At 40.4% G+C, this 25,742-nt stretch overlaps 1 protein-coding gene across 1 annotated transcript in view; it reads right to left on the bottom strand.

Annotated features, from left to right (window-relative positions):
- Nucleotides 1-17,746, bottom strand: part of LOC124613872 (palmitoyltransferase ZDHHC16B) — a 95,284-nt gene extending 77,538 nt beyond the window's left edge. The window contains exons 1-3 of the mRNA XM_047142600.1: nt 17,558-17,746; nt 14,241-14,382; nt 508-655 (exon numbers count right to left, since the gene is read on the bottom strand). Coding sequence (XP_046998556.1) covers nt 508-655; nt 14,241-14,287 — 195 coding nt within the window. The 5' untranslated portion in view covers nt 14,288-14,382; nt 17,558-17,746. The remainder of the gene's footprint in view (nt 1-507; nt 656-14,240; nt 14,383-17,557) is intronic.
- Between the last annotated feature and the right edge of the window lie 7,996 nt (nt 17,747-25,742).

The following is a 25,742-nucleotide window of genomic DNA, read 5'->3' on the forward strand; positions in this document are numbered from 1 at the left end:
CAAACTGTCCTCTTCTGGACCACTCTTGAGTGCTTTTCTATTTAAAAAAAAAAAAAAAAAAAAAAAATTGTAACAGATCAAAATAGTCTCAAAAAGAAAGAACAGCATAGATGAAGATAAGTAACCAGTGAAACAGTGGCAAAAAACTGGGCCTTTGCACTTGTAATGAAAATAAGTAGACATTCGAGAACACACTGAAATATAGAAGGAAAGAATACATCCGAAATGGGAAGACTGAAAATGTGAGGAGAAATTAAAGCAGGTGCTGCAAAAGAAAGCATAATCATGAAATCAGCTGTCAGAATATGAACAAGCAGCACGATTTCTGTAATGTACATGCTTGGGCTAAATGGCAAATACGTCAGTGTGTTCAGAATGTGCATAATACTACAGTACACCACATTTTCAGATGGTGATTCATCCACTGACATTACTTTTCATTAATTCTAACTCATTTTAGGAACTAAGCAGTTTACTCTCAATTGTATATAAAAACTAATTACTTACTGGTCCTAAAATCTTTGCAAAGTTGTCCACAAATGAAAATATTGGCTCCATACAAATGTCCACAATATAAGAATGATCTGTAAAATGATTGTAGAAAAGTGATTTCACAGCTACCCGGAATCTGTACAAATGCCATTTCAAGAACCTCCTATAAAAGAAAATTAGGAGCATTTAATGAACAAACAATAGTTTGTCTTACACACTAGTTACTTTTACTTAAGGGAGAAACTGAAACAGCAATTAAATAATGTAACAATTCAGACATAAGTAATGGGTGGAAAAAATTCCACAGTCATACATTCACCACTAACTAGCACATAGTTTTTTTGAGTTTCTTTCAGTATTACATCGTCGAATATAAGTGATCATCTAACAGTCATGTCAAAAAGGTTCTCATGAAGTTCTTCATCAGTATAATTTTGTGCTCAAAGACATCCATATTTGTATACTTATGTGTTTTATGCACAGAACAGTAATTGTGATTGGAACATACAGGTGCACAAACATTTCCATATACACTTTTGTTGTTCTGAGCACACGTCACGTTACTGTACTGAAGCAAAAGTGAAAGCAACAATCAAGAACACTGTACACAAAGTCTTGAGTTCTTCATGTGCCAATGAAAAAGAGAAGACATGTTTGTTGCTGCCACCTTCTTCTTCTTCTTCTTCTTCTTCTTCTGTCCAAAGACTGGTTTGATACAGATGTCCATGCTATTCTATCCCGTGCAGTCACCTTCATCTCCAAGTAGCTACTGCAACCTACATACTTCTGAATCTGCTTACTATATTCATATCTTTGTTCCCCTATTCAATTGTTACCCACCACACTTCCCTCCAGTACTAAATTGGTGATCTCTTGATGTCTCAGAATATGTCCTTGCAACTGATCCCTTCTCCTAGTTAGATTGTGCCACAAATTTCCTTGCTCCCTAATTCTATTCAGTACTTCCTAATTAGTTACGTGATCTACCCATCTAATCTTCAGCATTCTTCTGTAGCAACACATTTCAAAAGCTTTTGTTCTCTTCTTGTCTAAACTGTTTATCGTCCATGTTTCACTTCATTACATGGCTACACTCCATCAAATACTTTTCTAAAAGACTTCCTGACACTTAAATCAATATTCCATGTTGATAAACTTCTCTTCTTCAGAAACATACATTTTATATCCTCTCCACTTTGGCTATTATCAGTTTCTTGCCGTCAAAACAACAAAACTTATCTTTTACTTTAAGGGTCTCAGTTCCCTCAGAGCCATCCAATTTAATTAGACTACATTCCATTGTCCTTGTTTTACTTTTGTTGATGTTCATCTTACATCCTCCTTCCAGTATCCTGTCCATTCCATTCAACTGCTCTTCCAAGTTCTTTGCTGTCTTTGGGAATAGCAATGTCATTGGCAAACCACAAAGGTTTTATTTTTCCTCCCTGAACATTAATTCTTACTTCAGATTTTTCTCTGGTTTCCTTTACAGCTTCCTTACTGTACACACCAAATAACATCATGGATAGGCTACAACCATGTCTCACTCCCTTCTTAACCACTGCTTCCTTTTAATGCCCCCTCGATCCTTGTAACTGCAGTCTGGTTTCAGTACAAGTTGTACAAGTTGTAAATAGCCTTTTGCTCCCTGTATTTTACCCCTGCTACCCTCATAATTTCAAGGAGATTATTCCAGTCAACATTGCCGTAAGCTTTCTCTAAGTCTAGATGTGCCATAAACACAGGTTTGCCTTTCCCTAACCTATCTCCTATGAAAAGATGCAGGTTCAGTATTGCCTTGCGTGTTCCTACATTTCGTCGGGACCCAATCTCACCTTCCCTGAGGTCAGTTTCTACGCTTTTCCATTCTTCTGTAAAGAATTCTGTTGTGACAGTGCCACGACATTTAAGAGTGCCACCACGTCAGTAAGCGCAAACGGCGATAGAGGCGCTCCGCAACTCTGCTGAGTGCGGAAGCGCCACCTAGCTACGAACGGCGCCGGCCGCATGTCACGGCATGGCAGTCGAATGACCGATACGGAATTGGTAGCATGTAACCAGCTATTGTTTCTACGTTTGTATATCCACACAATTTATTAGTGATTAAAGGTTATAACACTTTTTGGCAACGAGGTCGGATATTTTTGTTCCTGCGTTGTGGATTTGTGTGTTCGTGTCGGGCAGACATGGAACAGGTTATGCAAGCGCTCATTGAACAGCAAACACAGCTGACAGCTGCTATTCAGGCGTTGTCGACGTTGCTTACGCATCGTCTGTCTTCCTCTTCTCCGCCTCCATTCCCTCCTTATGACGAGGCCGCTGAAGACTTGGAGGTTTATGAGAAGCGTTTGCGGCAAAACTTCTTGGCTTTCGGCGTTGTCGACGCTCCTATGTGTAAGTCGTTATTTCTATCTTGGATTTCCCCACGGATCTATCAGCTGCTATCTCAGTTAGCACCGCTACGGGAATCTGCCTCTCTGTCCTTCCAAGAAATGTGTGACTTATTGTCTAACTATTACCGAAAAAACACCCACGTCGTTGCCGCCCGCGTGGCGTTCTACCGGTGTCGTAAACAGCCCCATCAATCTTACCGGGCTTGGGCGGCGGAACTACACGGTCTGAATAGGAAATGTCAGTTTGTCACAGACACTCATCATGAGTCTTATGCTGATTCAATGGTTAGGGATGCTATTCTACGGCTTGCTCCTGATAAAGAAGTTCGGCAACGTGCCTTACAACTGCCAAACCCGTCGTCGTCTGAAGTTCTAAGCATCGCTCAATCTTTTGAAGTGTCTCACGCTGCTGGTGCGCAAATAGACGCGTGGTGTGATGTAGGCGCTATACAGACCACTTTCGACACGGACAATTTGCCTGTTTCCCAGGGGACCGACGATGTGGCGGCGGTTCACTCACGTAAACAATGTCGTGTTGGGCTGCCACGCTCGCAGCGAAAACAGCAGCCACAGAAGCAGGTTCGTTCCGCACTTCCTTCTTGTCCACGTTGTTTCGTACAGCATTACAGGGCCGCGTGTCCAAAACGTTGGGCCATGTGTAATTCATGTAGGAAAAAATGCCACATTGCTTCTGTATGTCAGTCCCCTAAAGTTCCTGTCGACGAGGACGAGGCATCGGACATGGATGTTAACTGTGTGCTTTCTCAAACAAATAAGTTAAACAACTGTTACTGTTAGTGTTCTGGATAAAGACATTCGCATGCAAGTGGACACTGGCTCTGCAGTAACTCTCATTAATTCTTGCACGTATTTGGAGTTGGGCTCCCCTCCCTTGTCTCCAGTTACGCGAAATGTGAGAACTTATAATAAACAGAAAATTCCTATCGTTGGCCAGTTTGATGCTTCCACTGCCTACAAGTCTGTTGTTCGGCCCCTCACATTTTACGTGGTGGATCATGCAGGCACTGAAAACCTGTTCGGTTACGATGCTTTCCAGTTGTTTGGGTTCTCCATTGATGATGATGTGCACCTCATATCTGAGGATATTCCATATCAACAGCTGGATGGATTGTGTTCTGAATTCTCGTCCATGTTCTCTGCTGGTCTGGGTCGTGCCAAGGATTTTGAAGCCCACATTACTCTTAAACCTACAGCTCGCCCTAAGTTTTTCTGGGCACACCCTATTCCGGTGGTGTTGCGTGCACCAGTCTAGGCTGAGATAGACAGGTTAACAGCTTCAGGGATTCTCCTTCCTGTTACCTCCAGCGAATGGGCATCGCCAATCATGGTGGTTTCTAAACCAAACAGGAGTCTGCGATTGTGTGGTGATTTTAAAGCCACTGTCAACGCTCAGAGCCTCATTGACACTTATCCTCTTCTCCGTCCTGAGGAGTTATTTACCAAGCTCGCTGGGGGCCAGTTCTTTTCCAAACTTGACTTATCGGAGGCGTACCATCAGTTGCCATTGGATGCGTCTTCCAAGGAATTTCTCGTCATCAACACTCCTTGTGGGTTGTATCAGTACCAACGGTTACTGTTTGGCGTCGCCAGCGCGCCGGCCATTTTTCAGCGGTTTTTGGAACAGCTCACGGCTTCCGTTCCCGGCTGCATAAACTATCTGGAAGACATTGTTGTCACAGGGGCCTCCACTGAGGAGCACCTTCGCAATTTGCGTTCACTGTTTCGGGTTCTGCATTCGGCTGGGTTGAAGTGCAATCTGGACAAATCACAGTTCTTCCAACCCTCCATTGTGTATCTTGGTTTCCACTTGTCCCATGAGGGTATACGTCCTCTACATCAGCATGTTGCGGCCATTACCACTCTACCCCAGCCGTCTACGGTAAAAGAACTTCAGGCGTTTCTAGGCAAGATTGCTTATTATCACAAATTCATTCCATCCGCGGCGGCGGTAGCTCATCCTCTGCATCAGCTGCTACGCAAAAACGTTCCTTTCTGTTGGACCGACGAGTGTGAGCAGGCTTTTGTCCGCCTGAAGGCTCATTTGCAGTCGGCGCCTTGTCTTGCCACATTCCGTCCGGGTCAGCACTTGGTTCTGGCGACTGATGCGTCCCAGTATGGCCTAGGGGCTGTTCTCGCCCATCGGTATGAGGATGGGTCAGAACGACCCATTGCCTATGCTTCCAAGACCCTCAACGATGCGCAACGGCGTTATTCTCAAATCGAAAAGGAGGCGCTCGCTACCATTTATGCTCTAAAAAAGTTCAGCGTTTTTTTGTATGGTTCTAAGTTTCACCTCATCACCAACCACAAGCCGCTGGTCTCTCTGTTCAGCCCATCGGCGTCGCTTCCAGATAAGGCAGCTCTCCGCCTGCAATTTTGGGCCTTATACTTGTCTTGTTTTCACTATGAGATTCACTATCGCCCCACGGCCCAGCACGCCAACGCTGACGCGTTGTCGCGTTTGCCGATGGGCCCCGACCCGGTTTTCGATCGAGATGAACTACTCTGTTTCCACATTGATGAGGCAGAACGTCGTGCGGTCGAGGGTTTTCTGCTTACAGGTTCGCAGGTCGCATCGGCTACTGCGCGGGACCCGGTCCTGCGTCAGGTGATCGGTTTTATTCAACGGGGTTGGCCGGACAGGACCAAGGGCCGGGCATCAGATCCCCTTCGCAACTACCATGCCTTGCGCCTTCGTCTGTCTTTTCATGATGGTGTTGTTCTTCTGGCCACGGATGGTGCATCTCCATGGGTCATGGTGCCAGCCTCTCTTCGCAAAGATGTTCTCAAACTGTTGCATGAAGGCCATTGGGGGATTTCTCGGACTAAGTCCCTGGCCCGCAGGCACGTTTATTGGCCCGGTATTGATTTGGACATTGCCCACATGGTCGCTGCGTGTGGTAAGTGTGCTCAACAACTGGCTGCACCCCGTACAATGCCCTCTCCGTGGCCTGACCCGGCGCAGCCATGAGAACGGGTGCACGCTGACTTTGCCGGCACCTTCCTCGGCACTTATTGGGCTGCTGTTGATTGACGCCTTCTCGAAGTTTCCGTTTGTTGTTCGATGTCCGTCGCCCACCACTGCGGCGACGACACTGGCTTTGTCCAAAATCTTTGCGCTAGAAGGTCTTCCACCCACAATCGTCACGGACAATGGCCCTCAGTTCTCTTCGCAGGCCTTCCATGATTTTTGTACTGGACACGGGATTCAACATGTTACAGCACCGCCCTTCCATCCGCAATCGAATGGGGAGGTCGAGCACCTTGTCCGCACTTTCAAAAGCCAGATGAAAAAATTCCTTAGTGATTTTTCCACAGATGACGCTCTGTTGCATTTTCTGAGTTCTTATCGCTTCACACCCCTGGGTGATCGCAACCCTGCTGAACTCTTGCATGGCCGCCAACCGCGCACTCTACTGCACCTGCTTCAACCTGTCAGGCCTTGTACTGTGTCCCGTCGTGCGGGAAAATACTCGGTGGGCACCGACGTGTGGGCACGAGGGTATGGATCTCGCCCTAAATGGATTCCAGGGGTGGTCAAGGCTCTTCGCGGCCGCCAGCTTTGTGAAATACGTACGGACGACGGCATGGTTGTTCGCCATTACGACCAGATGTGCCCACGAGTGGTGGCCACGCCGGTGCCACCACCCCTTCCTTGGCCTCCACCAGCCCGAGAAGCCAGTCCTGTCGCTGCTGCCTATCTCCCGCGCATGTTGCTGCAGCCGACGTTGCTACCGCTTCCGAGTCTGCCGGAACCTGCCCCAGTCGCGACACCGCCTTTTCCGGGACCCATCTCGCTGGAGCACACCCCCAGGTCCACTTAGCCATTTTGCACTTCCTGTCAATCTCATTTCTTAGACTTTTGCGTTTCCTTTCGCCTGCTTCATTTACTGCATTTTACATTTTCTCCTTTCATCAATTACATTCAATATCTCTTGTGTTACCCAAGGATTTCTATCAACCCTCATTGTTTTAACTACTTGTTCCTCTGCTGCCTTTACTATTTCATCTTTCAAAGCCACTCACTCTTATTCTTCTCTGTTCCTTTCCACTACTCTTGTTAATCGTGCCCTAATGCTGCCTCAAGCTCTCCTTCATTTCCTACCTTTTTGCTATTCTTCAGTTTTAATCCATAGTTCATAACCAATAAATTATGCTCCGAGTCCACATCTGGCCCTGGAAATGACTTGCAATTTAAAATCTGGTTCTGAAATCACTGTCTTACTATTACAAGATCAATCTGAAACTTGCTGGTATCTGCAGGTCTCTTCCACGTACACAATCTTCTTTTAAGATTCTTAAACCATGTGTTAGCAATGATGAAATTATGCTCTGTGCAAAATTCTACCAGGTGGCTTCCTCCTCTTTTCTTCTTTCGCCCAGTCATCTCCCCCCCCCCCCCCCCCCCCAAAAAAACACACACCCACACACACACACACACACACACACACACACACACAAAAAATATCACTATTTCTTATTCTTCATTTCCCTTAACTATCTGAATAACATGTTTTATCTCATCATATATTGCTTCATTTTTATTTTTTTCCTGAGCTAGTTGGCATATAAACTTCAACCACTGTGCTGGGTATGGGTTTTGTGCCTATCTAGACTACAATGATGCATTCAATATGCTGTTCATAGTAGTTTATATGCATTCCTCTTTTCTTATTCATTAGTAAACCCACTGCTGCAGTATCCCTATTTGACTTTGTACTTATAACTATTTATCCACCTGACCAGAAGTCCTGTTCCTCCTGCCACCGAACTTCACTAATTCCCGCTATATCTAACTTCAATCTATCCATTTCCCTTTTTTAAATTTTCTAACCTATCCACCCGATTACTGGATCTGACATTCCATGCTCTGTTCCATAGAACTCCAGCTTTGTGTCTCCTCATAACAACATGCTCCTGAGTAGTCCCCACCCAGAGGTTCAAAAGGGGGGCTATTTTGCCTCTGGAATATTTTAACCCAGAGGAAGCCATCAGCATTTAACCATACAGTAGAGCTGCATGGCCTTGGGGAAAAATTTTGGCTGTAGTTTCCCCTTGCTTTCATGCATTCGCAGTACCAGCACAGCAAGACTGTTCTGTTTGATGTTAGAAGGCCAGATCAGTCAATCATCCAGACTGTTGCCCCTGAGATTACTGAAAAGGCTGCTGCCCCTCTTCAAGTACCACACATTTTTCTGGCCTCTCAACAGATACCCCCTCCATTGTAGTTGCGCCTACGGTGTGGCTATCCGCACCATTGGGGCATGCAAGTCTCCCCACCAATGGCAATGTCCATGGTTCATGGGACGAGGGGGAGTGGGGGTGGGGGGTAGGGAGGTGAAGCCACAGGTAAAGGTGCTAACTTTAATACCTTAATAGGTGTGTTCTCCAGCCACTGTTTGATGAGAAGATTTTTTTTTATCTATACAATTACATTATGTTATTGGGTCTGTATTTTTCACATTTAATAAATGTTTTTACAGGAGGGTGACTAGGAGGACTCTAAGAGATCACAGTTTGATTTCCCCATCTACACTCAATTATCACCATCTCAACACACGAGCTTTCTACAAAAGCAAATGTGAAGCACACAGGGGCAAGAACTCTCAATACAGTTCAACTGGCTATTCGAGCATTTTCTCATTTTCTAGGAACCCTGCATGTCCTCAAATTCAGCAGAATGTGTCCTTACAATGTCAATTTAAAGGAAATATTTGTCCTTAATGTACTGGACTATTATGTCTGCTGAGTACCACTGATGAACATTTTATAAGGTGTTAGAACATACCTAGAGTCTCTCCTTATGGATCGTCATGTGCATTTTCTCCCGTGTTTCGGTAGATAGTTGCTATTTCATTTCTGCAGTGTGTAGCTGGAGTCTGCTCAAACAAATCCTGTTCAACAAGTCTCTCATGCGAAGCCCAGCATCAGTGGAAAGTGTTGGTTTGTTTCCCATTACATACAACATGATTTTTGAATCTGAATTTTATTTGCCCATTTGATACAGTGATCCCAAATCAGTCTAGTGCATTATTCATTTTATTGAAATGTATTAACAAGAATAGTGAAACACAAAGAATAATCAGTATTCCGGCAAAGAACTAAGCAGCACTTCTGCATGGCGTTAGCAGTCAGTGCGGGTTAGGACAGCACTGCTGCTGTTGTTATATTTGTTATTCTTCATGTTCACTGTACTTGTCAACACTCATCGATAAAACGAATTTGGGAGCACTCTCTTGAATGGACATTTAAAATTCCACTTTAAAAATAATTTTGTTTTTAATGGGAAACAAACCAACACATTCCATCACACTTCACATCACATGAAAGACATGATGATTAGTATCTGTTTGAGCTGATTCCAGCTACACGCTGCAAAAATGAAATTGCAAATATCTGCTGAAACGTCTGAGAAAATGCTCAATGACTCTTAGGAGAGACATTCTGTATATGTGATTACATCAAAGAAGCCTCACACTCCATTACACCCAGAATCAGATGCGGACCCACTTTAAAGGCAGAAATTTAAGTTTATTCAAAAGATACATTCACAGAAAATAACTGAACAACCAAATTTATTCACATTCAGTTCCATAAATATGAAGAACAGTATAGCTTCTCATCTCATTTTGTTAAATACATGTTCCATAGATAATACTCAAGAAGCAAGTTATGATCTGTGATATGTAAAAGAGACATACAGACCCCTCTTATTTCGTGAATAGTTTGAGACACAGAAATGAGGTTTTTCAGGAATACGCAGAGGGAAAAATAATTTTATTGATTTTTAATTCCCTCGATCCTTGTACCAACTGAGAAATTGAATTATGTTTTTCTTTTTTTACATGTAACAATGTTTTTTAATAGTTTTTGAAATCCCCTGAAATGGCGAGTACAGTGAGACAACGCTTGTCAGTGTTGGCACAGAAACTTCTCACAGTGATTATGCGAAACCCAACTCTCACGTGTCAGACATGGGTAAAGCAGGTGGAAGACTGTTTTATTGGTATAACATTGGGGAAAAGCAATCACTCTACAAATGAGATTCCTTACAATCACCCAAACAACCCATTCTACAATATTGCTTAAGTATGTGGGACCTGTATCCAATAGGGCTAATAGGGGATACTGAATGTATACAGAGAAAGGCAACATGAGTGGTCATAGGTTTTGTCTGACCCATGCAAGAGTGTCATAGGGATGCTGAACTGCCAGAGTCTTGTAGTTAGATGTAAACCCCTACTTGCAAAGTTTCAAGAACTGGCTTTAAAAGACGACTCTAGGAATAAGCTGCAACCTGTTATGTACCACTCAAAGGGATCAGCCTACAAAGAGCCATTTAAACATTCTTCCTGCACTCTTTATGTGAATGGAATGGGAAGAAACCCTAATAATTGGTACTATGGGATGTACCCTCTGCCATGCACTTCACAATGGTTTGCAGAGTACAGATGTAGATGCAGACTCTGAGAAATTTGCTAAAATCAAATGGAATGACACCCATATTATGTTATGGTGGTGTAAATATCACCAAGTGGAACTCTCATGCCAAGCTCCATTGCAGCTATCCTCCCCTCCCCCCAACAAAATCCGTTCACTTACACATGAATATACACGCACGTCTAAAATAGTTTTCCTAAGCACTTTTGATACACTAGAAGTCAGCACATAGTTCAGATTACAGCAATCTTAACTGACCCTGTATCTATTTTGTATAACGTCTTAGTAGTGTAGGCCTATTTTCTTGCTGTGTGTAACAGGACCTGGCATGAGAGTCTCACTTGATGGTGTTAGCACTGCAACAGCCATTTCCAGCCACACTGCCTTTCAATTTTAGCATGTTTCATGAATAATTTTGGCCCAAGTTTCAATGTCTACATTAACAGGCAATATATCACTGTACTTATTTTTTCAAGAGGTTTTGAATGCTGTTAAAAAAAGTTTTATTCTTTACACCTAAAAAAATACTTGCTTCAATATTTCAGTCACTACTAGTGTTGGGCAGGTTTAAAATTAGTTAGGCCTACTTATTTCTGCTCATGAATTTTGTAATGGTATAGTAGTAGTTCTTAAGGTAAAATGACATTAGCCTGCATTTGAAAACATTTCATTTCTTGTGTGAATTATCTAAAAGCTACATATTTCATTCCTTTCTATGGCAAGCTTAGACAACTGCACATCATTTATCCTTCTGGTACTGTATTTATGAATATCTTCAGTTAATCAAATTCAGAAGGGTTACTGACAATAAATTTCAATTGTATATAAATGAACTGTGATGCTGTTGTCAATATTACAGGCTGAGTAAACAAATACCTATAAACTGTATATTAAGGAATTCTACACACAATAAATAGTTTCTGCCTAAGTTAGGTGCCATCTCAAAATACTATCTTTGAGGTCATAAATGAATGAAAATATGCAAACAATTTAAATTACTGACTTTTCCAAAGTTCGCCATTATTCTTACAACAAAATTAGCTAACCCTAGACATTTCAGTATGTGTCCTACGTGGTTATCTAGTTCAAGTTTTCAACACACACACAACTGGAACTTTCTCTTATCTTTTTCCCCAGCTGTGGATTCTCAGCCTTCTTTCCTCTAAGTTCCTTCTATACCTTGAACAGCATAACTTTGAGACTGAGAGATTGCAGTGGTGAGTAGCAGTGTTGCCAGAGTGCAGCGAATCACACTTGACAAGCCTCTACAAAACAGGCAACACAGTCGGCACATGGTGCTGAAGTGAGGGAAAGCTAGGACTGAGGGGTTGACCTCTACCACCTGTCTCACAGAACCATCAATTGTAAAATTATATTAATCAGTGTGTAATGATATCCTAATCCGTTCCTGCATAATCCAATTTGTTCTACACTCCATCACAAACGTCATGATCCTTCTCCTGTCCCGTCTAGTCCCCTCCTTATAACTAGTTCACTACTTGCCCCAAGTAGATGGTGTGTCAGAGGACAACAATGAGTGTGTATAAGAGAGATCAGTATTCTTCAGTGGATGACAACAGACGAACCAAACAAATCTTCAAGTACATGTGACAACAGAAGTCGGGATTCAAGCAGCCAAGAAAGATTTTCAATAAAACTTCTCAAGACTAATAAGGCAGCTGGAGAGAACTCTATAATTGCTGAACTCTGGAAATGTGGTGGAAGTAATGCTGTGGGCAAGCTCACCAAGGTCATCCAGAACATCTGGGAAACAGAGAAATTACCACCTGATTGGAACACGGCTCTGATCCATCCCCTTCACAAAAAGGGAGATGTTACTGACCTAAACAACTACCGTGGAATTTCTCTTGTCTTGGTAACACACAAGATTCTCCCAAGGCATTATTAACAAGGGCAGAAGATTAACTGGACAGTCAACTGGGAGACTATCAGGGAGGCTTCAGGAAAACCAGATCCTGTGCTGAACAGATCCTCAACCTTAAAATGGTATTGGCATACTCCAAGATGAGAAACCGCAAAGTGGTTGTCACTTTTGTTGATTTCAAGAAGGTCTACGACTCTGCTGATAGAGAAACACTTAACAAAATACTCCAGGAATTAGAACTAGACAACAAAACCCACAGACTCATTCTAGAAACCTTGATAAACACCCATTCGAAGGTCAAATTTAGAGTTGAGATCTCAAAAAGCTTCAAGATAAAGGCTGGAGTGAGACAAGGGGATGGGCTCTCCCCTTTTACCTTCAACTGTGTCCTCGAAAAGGTTGAGAGAGAACGGCGCAAAGAACTGACCAATTCTGGTGTCCAGAGTGGTGGCTACCTGGGCCGTAAGAATGAAGGACTGATTGTAGATTGCCTGGATTTTGCAGATGACATGACACTGATTGCTGATTCTCTTGAAATGACAACAATGCAGGTAAACTAACTCAGAAAACAGGCACCCAAAGTCGGTCTTCAAGTGATGCGGGAGAAAACAGCTGTTCACCAGCATCAAAGAAGCTAACAAAGATGTTATTAGACCTGGGAAAGATCAAAAGGACAGAGAAATTTAAGTATCTCGGCAAATGGATTGAACCCAACTTATCAGAAAAAAACGTCATTCTTCATGAGAGTCAACAAGTTGGAATTAGCCTATCGACCGACTATGAACACCTACATCAAGAAAAGCCTGCCACGCAACCTGAAACTTAAGCACTACACAACAGTCATATGACCAGAAGCCCTATATGCCATGGAATGCCTTTCTACGAACTGGAGAGGTCTGATGGAGAAATTGGAAGTCAGAGAGAGAGGAGAACCCTCAGGATGATCCTAGGCCCGATAGAAGAACCTGAGAACTTCAGAAGGTGGCATAACTATGAGCCCTACAAACATATCAAGAGGCTCTCTGACTGTGCAAGAAAAAGAATGGTAACTTTCTATAGCCATGTTGCAAGATTGCCTTCAAACAGATTAACCAACCATCTGTTCACCTTCTGGCAAAACAAGAAGGTTCGCACCACTTGGCTAACAGAAAACGAGGACATTAAAGAACTGGGAATAACTGATCTCCAGAACAGACAGTCTGTGAGACTGACTCTGAAGGAAGTCCGAAGATTTCAAGAAAAGCCCCAAAGAAAAGGTACCCCATGGACAGAAGAAAGGAAGGAGTTACACCAACAGAGGATGCAACAGTACTAGGCATAGATCAAAGCCCAACAGTTGAACAAGTGTGGTCCAAAGTAGCCTCATTCAGAAGAAGAAGAAGAAGAAGAAGAAGAAGAAAGCAACGTAAGAGAGGAAGATACAATAGACAGTGACAACTTCAGAACAAAAGTCTTACAGATAGAATGATTTTGTGCAGTTTTATCAAAATTTAACATTTTCATCAGTTTTTTTAATCCAAAAATGGTGTTTATACACCTAGCAGTAGAGGTTTCAACTAAAAAAAGTTACACTTAGGAGGAGTTTGCTAGTTTTGAACTGCCACTAAAGCCCCTCTCAGACATCTGGGGTGTGTAACAGGGAGTCACTGGAACCTGTGCTCCATTGGTAGTTGAACTGTTTTATTTAGTAGATTCCATGAGCAAGTAAGTAAAAATCATTCAGAGTCTTGTTGTTTGAATTCCCTTTCTGCCGTTGTTGCATTTTTTGATCCTTTCATCATGGTTTCTTCTTTATTAAATTACAGAATACCCACAAATAAAGGATTAATATTTAGTGTTTATTTTATGATGCTCTTCCATTCTTTAACAATGTTTTCACTATTCAAAAGTATCAGCTATAGTGTTTCTAAAGAGCTGTAATTCACCTAAGCCCTTCATATATCAAATCTTTAATCTGCACCATAAAAACTTATTGTTACAATTAGGCCCATATCAGATTAAATACTTACAGAACCAAACCTGGAGCTGCTGTCAACTTCCATCTTATCCTGACCATAATTGGTATGAAACCAAAATGTGTATTTTCATTGCTTTACTGGATAAGGAGTATCACTTCAAATCATAATAATCCATTTCAGACAACTGTGAAAACTGGAAAAAGAAAAATAGAATGCACATTCCATAAATGACATTGCAAATGCAATTTTGCTCAATGACATCACAAATACAATTTTGCTCAACATTTGATTTTTTATGTCTTAATTACTCAGATATAAAAGCAAAACAGATACAAATCTCTTTTTAGAGAAACAGTAACTGTTACCTACAATGTGCAACATAAAATAAATGTGATAGGTGATTCTGACACAATTAAAAAATGCCACCTATAAGTAAAATGTGGCATGGTTTTCAGGATCAAATTTTTCTTGTTCTGGAATCAAAATTTCTGACTGATGTGCATCCGATGAAGACACTACTATTTTATGCGCGTACAAGCACGTTAACTATTCTCACACATTTTGTATGTCCATCCTTTTGACAGGAGGTATTGGGTACCACAGCTGTTTACTATTGTAAGGAAATGAAACGCCTGCACCCATCATTATGGTTTTATTATTTTGTAACTACCAGTTTCTGCACTTCCATGCGCCATCTTCAGACCATAGTTAATAGTGAAGGGGTTGACACGATCCCTATATATACCACATCAGTGGCCAACACAGCTGGTTATGCAGACAATCTGTAAACTTTGGTTTCAGCACTCCAACCATCAACTGCCAGTTGAGTGATTCAGTTGGCAGTTGATGGTTGGAGTGCTTAACCAAAGTTGACAGAATGTCTGCATAGCCAGTTAAGGCCACTGATGTGGTGTATAGGGATCGTGTCAACAGCCTTCAGCATCAAGTACAGTCTGAAGATGGCACACTGAAATGCCGAAACTTGTAGCTACAAAATAAATAAAATCATAAGGACAGCTGCAGGCATTTCATTTTCTTACAATTCTTACACATTGTTGTGTTTAGAATCATCCTTACTCAAAGTCTGATGTGACAGACTCACTGTGTGCCTGCCTCAATGAAACTGCTCTTATATCTTTGGTGTAAGTAACTATTAAGCATGAGATGTCAAGGATAAGTTTAGGAGATGAAGGAAGGAAGGAAGTATGGTTCAAGTTAATGTTCATAATAATATTGGTCAATAGGAAATGAAAATTTGTACTGCTGAACATCCTCACAATCAGCTTTCATGATTCACAGACACTACAAGAAACTAAATCAGGGAGAACTGGCAGGTATTTGAAAAATGGTCTAACGGAATACTAAATGTCTGATGTACTTCACTTACTTTTTGCTTTCATCATCTTACACTTTTAACTTCTTTTTTGTTGACTTTTCTTCAACTAAGAAATGTGGAGCAACAAAACACGTGAATCTGCAATGTAAAACCTTTTTTCCTTCCCCAGTGCCATATCCTGTGGAGCATACAAAGCTGTAAAGCATGTTGCATCCCTCCCACCCCTTTAATGTATCTATTCACATTCCCACAAACATAAAATGTCAATTTATTATTGAAAATCATGCAACTGTGCACATCTCATTCCTTATACAGTATTTTCTTTGAGAAATTTTAAGGCCATTAGGGCCTCAAATCTCTAACTGTAGGAAATAAGTTATAAATATACAGTATTTCAAAAATTTGTAATTATTAACTGTCATAAATTTGTCATAAAAATTTAAAATTTTTAAAAAACCAATAGCTAAAAAGATTTTCTGTCCAATATCCTGTGTACAATATATGTACTGAAAAAAAGATTTATATGAACAAATAAATAAATAAATAAATAAATAAATAAATACTTCTCATTCACTATCGGCTGTTAATCCTGCAGAATCCCTACAGTAAAATCTGATTGTGGCTGGAGAAAATAAGCCACAGGATAGTAAAAGAAAAGCTTCACAGCCACATCTTGTATACAACAAGTGGAAATTTAAAAGTAAAGAACTTGTCTAAGAATGTTACAAATTCCAATCATAATTTCATTTTAACTCAATGATTGATCATATTCATTGTGTTAGAAAAAAATATATGGTGCTCTAATGCAAAAATAGAATTAAGTAACACATCAGACACTTAAATAGCTAATGCACTGCATGAGCCCTTGTCCTCAACCTGTTGAAACAGAATCATGATTTACAGTAGACCCTACCAATATTTCTTTATACAACCATTATAAGTGCTACATACAGAATGACAGTGATCTAGTCCTGTACTAGTGGCTGTGTAATTTCACATGATATTTTGCTGTCGCATTCAGGGACTACAGAGTTCTTAATTGTTTATCAAGAGCATACAAAAAGTTTATACACAATGTACCACCAATACTAGACACCATGAAGAAAATACGGTACCCTACATTCATTTCAACATGATCTGGATTTAAGCTGTGACAATATCCAACAAACATAGCATCAGCATTTTGCAAACCCATAAAATAAAAATATGTTTGGACTTGGTATCGTCATTTTCGTCTTGGTAGATTCTGAACATGGCTGACTCAATATATTTTCATAAGACAGAATACCAAATCAACAGGTACCTATCACGTTTTCCCATGATCCAGGCTCTGTTGCAGCCTCAAATATGTACCACAAGGGATAAAATCACAAAGTTTCTCTACGATTTTTCCTTCATGTTTTTAGTAAGCTATTTTCTTAACCAATATGAAACTTTGTACATTTCTTACGAAAAATCTGTGTGGGACCACGCTAAAAAAGTGTAATAAAAACATAAAATAGATATGAGTCGGAATCTTGTGCCAACTGACAAATATTGTCCCTTCCTTTAATGGTCATTCAGAATAAAGAACCAATTCAGAAAAATCTGAGATCCGATAATAAACCGCAATTATTCGTGATTTCTGTATAATACGAATTTCTTAATGTCTATTGAGGCCAAACACTCCCGCTGCAAACGACGTCGTTAGGAAACAATAAATCCGAATCCTAAAAGTTATGCCCCAAAGTTGAAAATTGATTTGTAGCGAATTGCATACCGTATAAAGATTTCCACTGTGGCTAACGTTTTAAACATCTACATTTACTGCTAGTTCTGGATAAATATCGCAGAAAAACTAACATGCAGGCAGGACCATTTGGAAATTTCTCAAATAAAAGATAAGACACTGTGCATTCTGTTCGCAAAAGTGTAAACAAACAGATGGTAATGAAAAACATAAACGTGCTGTTTAGTGTTTTACCAATCTAATACAAAGATTTGGTTACACAAATTTAACAGAGGTCGGTAATACAATCTGAGTTGCTGGTACCTGTTCAAGCAACCCGTACAAGATATTCGCCGTCACACGTTTGTACATTTTACTCAGTAAGTACTTGTGTCATATGGTTGTTGTCATACAGCTTCTGGCATTTCCACAGATATTTAAAACCACAGCCTTTGGTGTGACTAATTTTAATGTATGCACAAATTAAACGTGATGAGGAAACTAAGGATAAAAAGGCATTTTACGGGGTAGATGCGCTTATTCAATGTTTTAGGTATCTCATTGAGAATTGTATGTATAAGAGATTCTTCGGTATTCTTTCCGATGACTGACTTTTATACTATTTCTTGCTCATGAGGTATTTAAAAGCTTACTGGTTTTTAAAGGGTAATAATAGCATGGCTTTCCAACATAAAATTAAACTATCATGCTGCTATAGTCGAAAAAACGCCTGCCTCTGTTACAGACGACCTTGGTCGAAATGGAACAGTAAAGTGTAACATCTGTGGAGGAAAGTAATAGGCAATTAATCTCTGTAGCGCACTGATTTTGACCGCGCTGTTCGAAGTGTGAAAATGCAACCGCAGTCTTCAACTAAATTTTACGAAGACTTATCAAAAGTTCTGGAAGACGAGCTAGCTGAGAATAAGAAGTGTATCGATAGACTACTTGAAATGAGGGGTAAGCTTATAGACTTTATGTGGAATTTACCCAATATAACAGAAGCAAACAAGCAAGCCAATAACAGAGAAGTTGTCAGTAGCAAATAATAAAATTTTTCATATACTCTAAATCAATCTGGTATACATTGTAATGCTTCAAGTTTCTGGTAAACGATCTCATTTCCACTGTTCTGTACTTTCTGTATATTATGTATTCTGGAAGACCACGTACCCTCTGTCACCTAACGTATGGTGGGTTCTGAGGCACTAATATAGCGTCAGATGTAGTTGTATTGTTGCGGATATATATTTTTAAGATACAACACAGCTCGCATGACTTCAGCGTACTCGCTTTCATCCTGAATATGAGTGCACATATTCAGAACAATTATACGATTATTATATTGTTCATGATTACAATCAAAGTCGACCATCATTAAGGTACCATGATTTCTTTGTTCTTTTAATTTTATCCACCACCCATGTTAGTGAAATTTTAACTGTGAAGCATCTATGAAGTAGTATCCGATGATGCTTGAGACTCCAGGTTTAAGCTGTTTGTTCGAATGACTGACGTAACGTATGCAGACATCGTAATTTATTCAGCGATAGATATAAAGTACAATTGCAAACTAAGGATACATGCCACTAATGAACTGAGACTTGTCGCTACGTGGAGAGTAATCCGCGCTAGACTCTTCAGGGTCAGCATAAAACACAAAAATAAATGTAAGATTAATGAAAAAATGTTTCTTTTGCATAATGAGCTTCCTCACATTGCACTCGTTCATCCCACAAAAAGACGGTTTTGGGCGTAAGTATATTTTCGTGACAGTTTCCAAAGCTCGTTGTTTTGGATGACCCAAACATGCAACAAATTAATGTATTCGTTACATTCCTTAGAATTTCAGTCCCACTAGACGAAGCTGCATATATCCTTTGAGTCAGTTTACAGGAGGTTAGATTGATCTGCGCTTTCCGAAAACCCTGGAAAACCCTTTAATGGCATACGATGCTAATTTGTAATCTATAACTGTTCTGTGTTCACCTAGCGTTGTACTCTACAGGAATTCGCACGTGAGGTACATACACTTTACTGTAACACAAACAAAATATCTCCAAGTTGTCCCACATCGAAATTTCCATGATTTGACAAATTACTAGAACCCATATGAGAAAGTGCCTCCTCTCATAAAAAGATGCTTGACCTGGAAGAAACTTCTCCAGTTTTCCCAAACTGTAGTTATCTCTACGTTCTGTGAATCACTATGAAATGCAGGCAGAAAGGTTTCTTCCCGTTTCACTTGCGGACACGACAAAGAATGATTGCCTACATGTCCCCGTGCGAATTGTAGCCATTCTTTAATTTTGTCTAAGCACCCTTGACAAAAGAAGACTATTCGCAGGGAATGGGTTCTTGAAATCTTTGTGATATATTAGGCGTGTTTCATCGATTATGCGACACAGGATTTTTCCTCATTTCTTGTACTCTGCCACTAGGTACCGTACTTAAATAAATTTGAGTTTATTCACCTTGCATTTCCTTATATTATGTTCGTTGTCTCCTGTTAAACCGATCTGATAGGCTACTTCAGTAGTATTCCAATAGCGTGCTTTGTAAGGAATCTATTTCTCACATGATCTGCAATCTCCTAGCATCCTACCAATACATCGAAGACTGGAAATAGTTTTATCTGAAAATTAAGCTACGCGACTGTTCCACTTCATATCCTCACACTTTAGCCACTAAATTTTAAGTTTAATGCAATGCACAGTTCCACATTTCTTGATAGTGCAACCAGTCCTTGCAGCAGGCTGATATTTTATCCAGATTCAACGGGATGTTACTAGGGTTTTATCAGATATCAGTTCCTGATAAGTAACGACGTCATCTGCGAAAAGTCTGAGGTTCCAACTAACATATCCGCTAAGTCATTAACGTATATGGGGAACAGTTTCCTGAATTACGCTTGATGGTGTTTCTCTGCTTGTTCACAGTCTTCATCCAGAATAACGTATTATGTTCTGCCTGTCGGAAATTTCGATTCGCGTTGCTTATATGGTTAGTTATCCCATATGAATACAATTTATTTAGCTACTAAGCGTCTGTTTATTTATTTATTTAATTATTTGATTAATTTTGCAGTTCCATAGATATTTGATGCGAGCGCATCGCTTGGATGTAAAACTTGTCAGATTACACTAATAACCAGATATAAATTTGCATAAGGTTTACGATCTAATTCGTACACAAACCGTTACATAAAAATGAGCCTCTAGTGCACAGATAATAAGTCAGTAATAACAATCATACAAAAGGCTTACAATCCAATTCATATATAAAAAGATACGTAAAGAAATGAGACATTAGTACTAGAGGTAGATTCGTACAGTAACATTTAAAATTCATCACAATTCAAAAGTCCAATATATTAACAAAAATGTCTATAAAAAAAAGAGCTATCCGAAGACAAAAAGATTTTTTTTAAATTTAGGCAGTTCCCTAGTGACTGGAAGTTCGTTATATATCTTTCTGTCCTAATAGAACACTCCCTTATGTACTACGCTGAGATCTTTTCAAATCTTTCGTAGATCGTGTTTCCTTTTTGTATGGTGATCATGGTAAGAATTGTTAATTTTGTATATTGGTTGAGTCTTGTTGACAAAGCACATAAGTGAAAAAACTTACGCGCATGGCGTGTTGCGATCCCCATCGGTCTAAATAAATTCTTGCAAGAGCATCTAGGCTAGACTCTGCTCGTAAATCTGTTGATCCGCTTTAGTACCACATAGACTTTACTAGCTTCTGACATGTTCCTCAGAATATGACTCCGTATGTCACAAGTGAATGGAAATATATTAAATATTCATCTTCGATAGTTTCAGTGTCACAAAGTGATCCAATGAAGCGAATGGTAAACGCTTCCCTCCTCTGTCGTTTTACATAGATCAAAGGTGTGAACTGATCAGTTTGGGTTAGTGAATAAGGAAACACACATTCTATAAATTATTCTTTCCTTGGTCTAGTAGTTAACATTATCGCGGAGGTATCGAGGTCGGTTCCTTATGACTTTGACGTTGACGAGACGTTGGATCCTTTTTTTTTTTGCCATTAGGAATTCTAACGCGTGACAAAAATAAGTCAGGGTTGTCGGAGAGATTCTGTAATACTGTTTTATTGTGGTCGTTTGGAAGTCTGAGCTGCGTGGTTTGATCAACGGACGCCTATATACAGTTGCTAATATGCAGCAGACGTTTTCCTTTTCTTATTTTTTTTAGAAAAGACCCATCATACTGCTTGTATACTGATGAAGATTTCTGTCATTTTTGTCTACTGCTGGTCTTGCTTGATGAAGTATTTTTTGAAGTATGAGCCGCTCATTGTCTAAGTTGATTGTGATTGTAGCTTCTGCCAGAGAAACATGATCGTGTAAACTTTCTTGCTTGATTTTATAGCCCTCATTGCAATAGCAATTGTCTCTTTTTCACCCTGTCTGTCCTGTGACTGGTGTGATGCGGCATGCCCCGAATTTCTGTCCTGCGCTACCTCTTCATCACCGAGCAGCATTTGCGCCATACGTATTTGGATGTATTCGAATCTCTGTCTTCCCCTACACCTACAGCTTTCACCTTCTACGGTTCTCTCTTGTGTCATGGAAGTTATTCTCCGATATTGTAATACATGTCCTATCATCCTGTTCCTTCTTCTTGTCGGTGTTTTCCACACGGAGAACCTCATTCCTTATCAGTCCACTTTATTCTCAACAGTCGTCTGCCGCACCAAATCGCAAACACTTCAGTTCTCTTCTGTGCCGGTGTTCCCATGATTCACTATCATACAATGCTGTGCTTCAAACGTACATCCTCAGAAATGTATGCCTTAAATCTAAAGCCTATGTTAAGATACCTGCAGATTTATATTTGCTAGGAATGCCCTCTTTGCCAACGCTAGATTAATTTTTATGGCTCCTTGTTTCGTCCGTCGTGGGCAATTTTGCTTTCAAGGTAGCAGAATTCCTTAACTTCACCAATTTCGTGATCACCACTTTTGATGTTAAGCTTCTCGCTGTTCCAATTTCTGGTATAACTCATTAACCTTGTATTTTTCCAATTTACTCTCAATCCTTATTCTGTACCCATCAGAATGTTCATTCCAATCAACACACCAGATTGCATCCATGTCTTACTCCCTTTTTAATCTGAGCATTTCGTTCTTGCTCTTCCAGTGTTGTTGCTCCCTCTTTCTTCTTGTACATATTGTATGTTATTCGCCTTCACCTGTAGTTTACTCCTGTTGTTCTCAGAATTTCCAACGTCTTGCACTACATTACATTGTCGAACGCTTTTTCTAGGTCGGTGAATCCTACGAGCGTGTCTTGATTTTTCTTCTGCTTTGCTTCCATTATCAAGCACGACGTCAGAACTGCCTTTCTGGTGCCTTTAACTTTCAGAAAGGCATAGTGAGGGTCATCCAACAGATATTCAATTTTTCTTTTGCATTCTTCTGTATATTATTCTTCTGAGCAGCGTTGATGCATGAGCTGCTAAGCTGAGTCTGCGATAGTTTTCTCACTTAATCCGCCCTTGCTATATTCGGAATTGCTTGGACGCTATTTTTCCAAAAATCTGATGGAACGTCGCCAGTCTCATAGATTCGGCACACCAATACGAATAGTCGTAGTCCTTTGTTTGCCACTCCCTCCACTGACTTTAGAAATTCCAATGGAATGTTGTCTGTCCTTTCTGCTTTACTTGATCTTAATTCTTCCAGAGCTCTTTCAAATTCTAACTCCAATAACTGGATCCCTTATCTCTTCCGTATCGAGTCCAGTGTCTTTTTCTACCACATCAGCAGACAAGTCCTCCCCCTCACAGAGGCCTTCAGTGTACTCTTTCCACCTACGGGCTCTCTCTTCTGCGTTTAACAGTGCAGTTTCCATTATGATGATAAACTTAACGAAAGTTGTTCTGACTTATCCACATGCTGAGTCAGTCTTCTGTAGGATCATTTCTTTTACGATTTCTTCACATCTTTCTTGCAGCCATTTCGCCTTGGCTGCTCTGCACTTCCTATTTATTTCATTCCTATGGTATTTATATTGCTGTATTCTTGTCTTTCGCAGAACTTTTTTGTATGCCTTCTTTCATCGATCAATTGAAGTATTTCATCTGTTAGGTAAAGTTTCTTCGCAGCTACCAACCTTGTACCGATGTTTGTCCTTCCAGCATCTGTGATTGCCCCTTTTTAGAGTCGTCCAGTCCTCTTCAATTGAACTGCCTACTGTGATGTTACTTATCGCGGTATCGACATCCAAATCGAACTTCTAACGTCATATTTATATCATCTAATTCTAGTTTTTGTACAAACATCCACAAAGAACTCTAGCCTACTACAGGATATCTTATATAATTCCATCGTGGTTAAGTTCAAGAACGATGTGCTCTAGGTAATTTCCAGAGAAAACTATTATATCGGTTTTGCAGGAAGTTTCTCCTGCCCACTAGTTAAGAAATTTTAATTTTATCATTGCGCTGTAAGAGACTGCACTTCCCTTCAGCTATTATGGCACGAAAAGGCGTAGCCAGCGGAAGCGCTGGAGAGTAACTACACACCCCACCCATACCTCTGGCGAAAAACAATCTTCTCGAACCGAACTTGGATCTTGGCCTATCACACAGACAGACGAATCAATTCCGTATCAGTTTGAAGCAAGCTACAATATGTTATGGATGTTGGCTAGTAGCAAGTGTACAGAGCGCCATTTATTGTTAAAACTTATGATCATTTCTCAGAAACTATGAAGGTGTGAATACAGAAAGTATTCGCATATGTCTGATATTATGTTGCAAGGCACTAGATACTAGATATAATTTGGCAGCATAAGTATGCTCGATGACTGATTATCAGTTTGCTTTGAGTTTTATTATGCAATAAATTGTGCTTTGTTCCTAGCTAGACTGCTCCCGTTAAACGAAAGTAGTATGTGTTGCTGCCCCCTTTACTCCTTCTCACTCAGCTTAGATAATGGTACGCTCTTGGCTGGAGAGCATTCACAGCAATGGCCTGCGTCTTTTTCTGATGTATTCACTTGTTTATGTGGATGAATCTGGTGGCAAATACATGTATGCACCTAATACGTCTAACAAATAATTTCACAAGCAGACTCAATTTTTGCCTGAGAGGATCCAAATTTCTTTTCTACAATTACTAATCTGCCACCTACCTCTCTCTGTAGTCTGTATTTTCGGTAAACACCTAGAGTACTGCAAATAACTTCAATACTATTAGATTTTTGTTTTAGCCAACTATTGATATCAAGTATTATGTAATCCTCGCTATGTTTCCAAAGTATCTGTTCAAATGGCTCTGAGCACTATGGGACTTAACATCTATGGTCATCAGTCCACCTGGTATCTGTTTTGCGAATGTTTGTACACTGATATGATCATCTGTTGAAAGCATTTCTTGGGGTCTGATATGAGTATTTTGGAACTCTATGTTCATCCAGCCACTTAATTCAAAAACGAAAAATTTAAACGTTGCGTGCGTTACACTGTCAGTTATAATGCCAGCTGCCTTTGGTCTGTTAATGCAGTTCAGAACCATTTAGAATCCTGTAGCTTTCAACTCCATGGCAGAAACCTGCGAAGTCACAACCTAGGTTTACAACGAATCACGAAAGGCTCAACGTCGGATCATTTATTCGGCTTGTAGCTACAAATTAATGGGAAAGTCTAACGATTTCTAATTTTTTCTGGTAGTTGGCGGAAAGAACCAAGTATGGCTTCAGAACTTAGGCTGTAGGTATTTTTTTCCGGTGTCAGTTACAGTCTGCCATTCATAGCTGTTGCTGGGATGGTTTCTTCATGTTGATTGTTGATCATACATACTGACTGCACATACGGAAAAGTGTTTTCTGGAAACATAGCAATGGCTGTGGGGGAGGATAAAACTCGCCGTACGTCGGGTGTCTCAGGTACATTTCTCAGCATTTCTAGCCCAGCACGCTCTGTTGTGGTAATCTGAAGTTACCTGGCTTGCAGATTCACGAAAGTTGTTTGGTATTAGCGATAGAACGATACTTTGGCTGACTCCAACAGCGAATATGAGCACTTGTGGAATTTAGCCCGCGTAACATATGTTCTCTGATAGACCATTGGTAATATTATTTATCAACCCTGTTACAGGCATTGGGAATCTAGATGGCTTGAATCTCGAAAAAACACTTTTTATCAAACTAAGTGAGGCTGTTTTGGACTGAGAGCGGCGCATTTCTGTGACAGTTTTGTAATCTCAAACTGTTGAGTTCTAGTCTGACCGATGAGAGTTCGTTTATTTCATTCCGTCTTAAGTGCAGTGTTACGGGAGTACTTAAATCTGTGATAGATTTTTCTTCCTCACTTGATTGTTGTCAGAAAGCGTTGAGGTATTAGCTCATGTGTTTCCTTGACGGTAATGCGTTTGTAATTGGACTTACAGAAGACCACGATAAAATTTTGAAATTGTTGGAATGTAGGTAAACTGGTTGCTCTGATATCAGTGACAAGGAGGAGGGAGGAGGTTCTAG

The sequence above is a fragment of the Schistocerca americana genome, chromosome 4 (genome assembly GCF_021461395.2).
Source record: "Schistocerca americana isolate TAMUIC-IGC-003095 chromosome 4, iqSchAmer2.1, whole genome shotgun sequence".
Taxonomy (NCBI): domain Eukaryota; kingdom Metazoa; phylum Arthropoda; class Insecta; order Orthoptera; family Acrididae; genus Schistocerca; species Schistocerca americana.